At 53.0% G+C, this 3,422-nt stretch overlaps 1 protein-coding gene across 1 annotated transcript; it reads right to left on the minus strand.

The window, feature by feature from the left end:
- Positions 1-2,791: 2,791 nt before the first annotated feature.
- On the minus strand, positions 2,792-3,178 carry LOC149352162 (histone H2AX-like). Its single transcript, XM_089575670.1, has one exon. The coding sequence runs from the start codon at positions 3,176-3,178 to the stop codon at positions 2,792-2,794; it is 387 nt and encodes a 128-aa protein (XP_089431796.1).
- Positions 3,179-3,422: the final 244 nt, after the last annotated feature.

A 3,422-nucleotide genomic window follows, 5' to 3' on the forward strand; every position in this document is an offset into this window, starting at 1 on the left:
CTTAATGAAGGCTGGACGAGTTGCGCAGTCGCGGCGAAAAAAACAGACATGAGTTAATGACATGCCTTTTTAGAGCCGTAGGAGCGCACGGAGAAAGAATCAAGCAACTCGACCCTACGTGAAAAAAACAACAACAAAAAAACGTGCTCATAATCGAAAGGATGTTCCAAAAATTCAATGGAGTAGTCAGAGACGGCTTGCAGGCTTGGTGACGAGACTTGATCACCCCAATAACAAGATGTGGTGCTATATACCCGGTTGCACCTCACACGTGGCATTCCGAGTCACTGGATTACCAGGCTGCCCCTCCGTCTAGTGGTCTTCCATTTCAGGAAGAAAGGAGTTATCGTCTCGCGCGCTTCCGCACCTCACAGGGTCAAGGTTCCCTTCACTGCGACAACCACAAAAATAGCTGGGACTCGTTTCTATCCACCTTCCTCCTTGGGGATACATTTTCTGCTTGCTACCGCAACGGTGGCCTAGAGGTCTGAGCATACGCCTCGCATGCAGGAGGTGCGGGGATCGATTTCCAGTGCCGCCGGGTACCCACCGGTGATGCAGTGGGTACTAGCTTTCCCCTGGTCTGGTGCTCGCCTTGTTTAGGTTTTAATTCTTGGTAAATCTTTGACCCCACCTTGAGTAAAAGAAAACACCTTGTGCCGTGGCGCTGCTTTGGCCACAGAAGCCCTTGCGCCATAAGAATCCATCATTATAATCATTCTGCTTGCTGTCGAATGTTCCAACAGGAACCCACAAGTCCCAAGACCTCAAAAGTGCAAATACACTCGACGCATGTACCGTTACACAGCTGCATCAGCAAAGGCCGACACAAATATTTAATAAATAGGCATTTGGAGGGCTTTCACAGCATAATAACAAAGTAACTTTTAATAGTTAGCCTTTTAACAAAAAATGGTGAGGCTTAACTTGGTTAACCCTGGTCAGATGCGAAGCGTATTGATGGCTAGGCTTGGTAATACATGGCTTTCCTTGGTTGAATACTTGGTCATTTTAATACAACCACTAGAAGCCTTCGTCGTGGGGGAAGACAACGGCATGGCTACAGCGGAACGCCGACTAACCCCGAGACGCGCGTTGGGTGGGCGCTTGGATTGCTACGGGAGCCGCGTCCGCCTGCCCGGTGGAGCGAGCGTTTCACCTACACTGAGTGTGAACGCGCGTTCGAAATGCGCGGGAATGCCGCTCGAGGACATTCCGGTGTCTGTGCGATGGCATCGTTCACCCTCTCCCAGCGGGTGACGGCGATCTGTCGTGACGTCATGTGTCACGTGGTATGTCACGTGGTGTGACGTCACTGTACCACGTGGTCTGCACGGCGTGCAACCACAGCGACGGCGCGAGGTGGACCCCCATCTTCCTCTGTCGTGACGTCATGTGTCACGTGGTATGTCACGTGGTGTGGCGTCACTGTACCACGTGGTGTGCACGGCGTGTAACCACGGCGAAGGGCTGTAGTGTACCTCCGTCTTCCTCTGTCGTGACGTCATGTGTCACGTGGTATGTCACGTGGTGTAACGTCACGGTACCACGTGGTGTGCACGGCGTGTAACCAGGGCGAAGGGCTGTAGTGTACCTCCGTCTTCCTCTGTCGTGACGTCATGTGTCACGTGGTATGTCACGTGGTGTGACGTCACTGTACCACGTGGTGTGCTCGGCGCGTAACCACGGCGAAGGGCTGTAGTGTACCTCCGTCTTCCTCTGTCGTGACGTCATGTGTCACGTGGTATGCCACGTGGTGTGACGTCACTCTACCACGTGGTGTGCACGGCGCGTAACCACAGCGAAGGGCTGTAGTGTACCTCTAGTAATATGCTTCGCATAAAACTAGTGGGCGCCGTTCCAGAAACTCACGTTCTTGGAACGAAGCTCATGGACCAAACACTGATATCTGTACTGACAGACGGTTGCACAAGGCACTGTCGGGCGCATGTAGCTCCCGAGCTGCGCGTTTGAGACCGCTGCCGTTCTGCTCGCACTTGGACGTCGCAGGGCTACCGTTAATCTGTACTGGCATTCACATTGGCATTATACCAGACACTGCGGACTGATTAAAGCTTAAAATCAGTAGCTTTCTCCTAAACCCAGGAGAATTCGGGAAGCGAACAACGCGCTGGCATATTTCGTCCGTTGATGGCATCCACGCCATTGTGTCTCGCCTTCATTGAAACATGAAGCGAAAGGTCAGCGCTCGCAGCTGGAAAAGTAGTAACATATTTTGGCGTGGAAAGTCATCGAAAGGGTCTAGCGACACGGGAAACAGTTTGTAGTGCGCGGCATTCTACAGAAGCGCGAAAGCAGTGCTTTCGGTGAATTGCAGTCACCCGCAGTCAGCGCTGTTGCCCTTCTTCCTCCAAGATTCAGTACTCCTTGTTACTGATTCTGCATGCAGTATGACAGACTATCTGCTTCTTCCTAGACAAACTAGTGCGTTAGCATTCGGAAAAACAGTTTGTTTTTTCGGCAAAGCATGAGGCTAACAGACCTACTTCGGGAACGCGATTCAGTTCTTTCAAGAGCGAATCGTACACGAACGAAGGAGGCAGGGCGCCAACGCCGTATTTGTCCGCGTTTCCATGAGATGCTCGACGAGGCCAGGAAAGAATTGTCGGTCTGAGTGCGGTGTCGTGCGATACGCACGCAGCGGTTGCTCGGAGCAGATAACGAAAGAGGAGCCAGGTCACCCATGGGCAGCCATGTTGTTTTATTCACAGCTGTTCGCCAGCATGCACTTTCGGCCTCCAGCTAGTGCTTCGCCACCTTTGAAGGCGTTCTACGAGGTGTCGGAGCCACTGCTTTTCTTCCGAAGCAGCTTAGATGAAATATATGGTAAGACTGCGCCCTCCGAGATGGTTACTCCTACGAGCAGCTTCCGTAGCTCTTCGTCTTTGCGCATGGCAAGCTGGACGTGTCTTGGAGTGATCGCAGTCTTGTTGTTGGCGTGCGCCGCGTTGCCGGCGAGCACCAGCAATTCTGTTGTGAGGTACTCGAGCACCGCGGCCATGTAGACGGAGGCCCCGGCTCCCACGCGCTCCGCGTAGTGCCCCTTGCGGAGCCGCCGCTGGATGCACCCGATCGGGAACTGCAGTCCCGCACGTGCAGAGGCTGATCTGGCATTAGATGCCTTGGAGGTCTGGGCCCCGGCTGCCCCGCTGGCCATGGTGGTACTGCGCAGCGGTATGGAAGAAAACAGTCAACAGAGCGCAGTGCAGCTGTGCTAGAACCCCGAAGCACAGTGTAAAATTAAGCTCCAACAAAGCCTGTACATGTATCCCACGTAGCTATATACGCTATTCTCAGTCGATGCGTTGCTGTCGAGGTGATGTGCAAGTATTCCCATTCGATCTCTCCAATGGGTTAAAAAAAGAACATACCGAAAGCACGTGTTAGCACATTCAAGCCGT

The sequence above is a fragment of the Amblyomma mixtum genome, chromosome 3 (assembly GCF_055824585.1).
Source record: "Amblyomma mixtum isolate Tamu chromosome 3, ASM5582458v1, whole genome shotgun sequence".
In the NCBI taxonomy this organism is placed as follows: Eukaryota; Metazoa; Arthropoda; class Arachnida; order Ixodida; family Ixodidae; genus Amblyomma; species Amblyomma mixtum.

Bases quoted from the DNA above. Each gene is read 5' to 3' on its own strand.
- LOC149352162 (XM_089575670.1), bottom strand. From the start codon at position 3,178: ATGGCCAGCGGGGCAGCCGGGGCCCAGACCTCCAAGGCATCTAATGCC.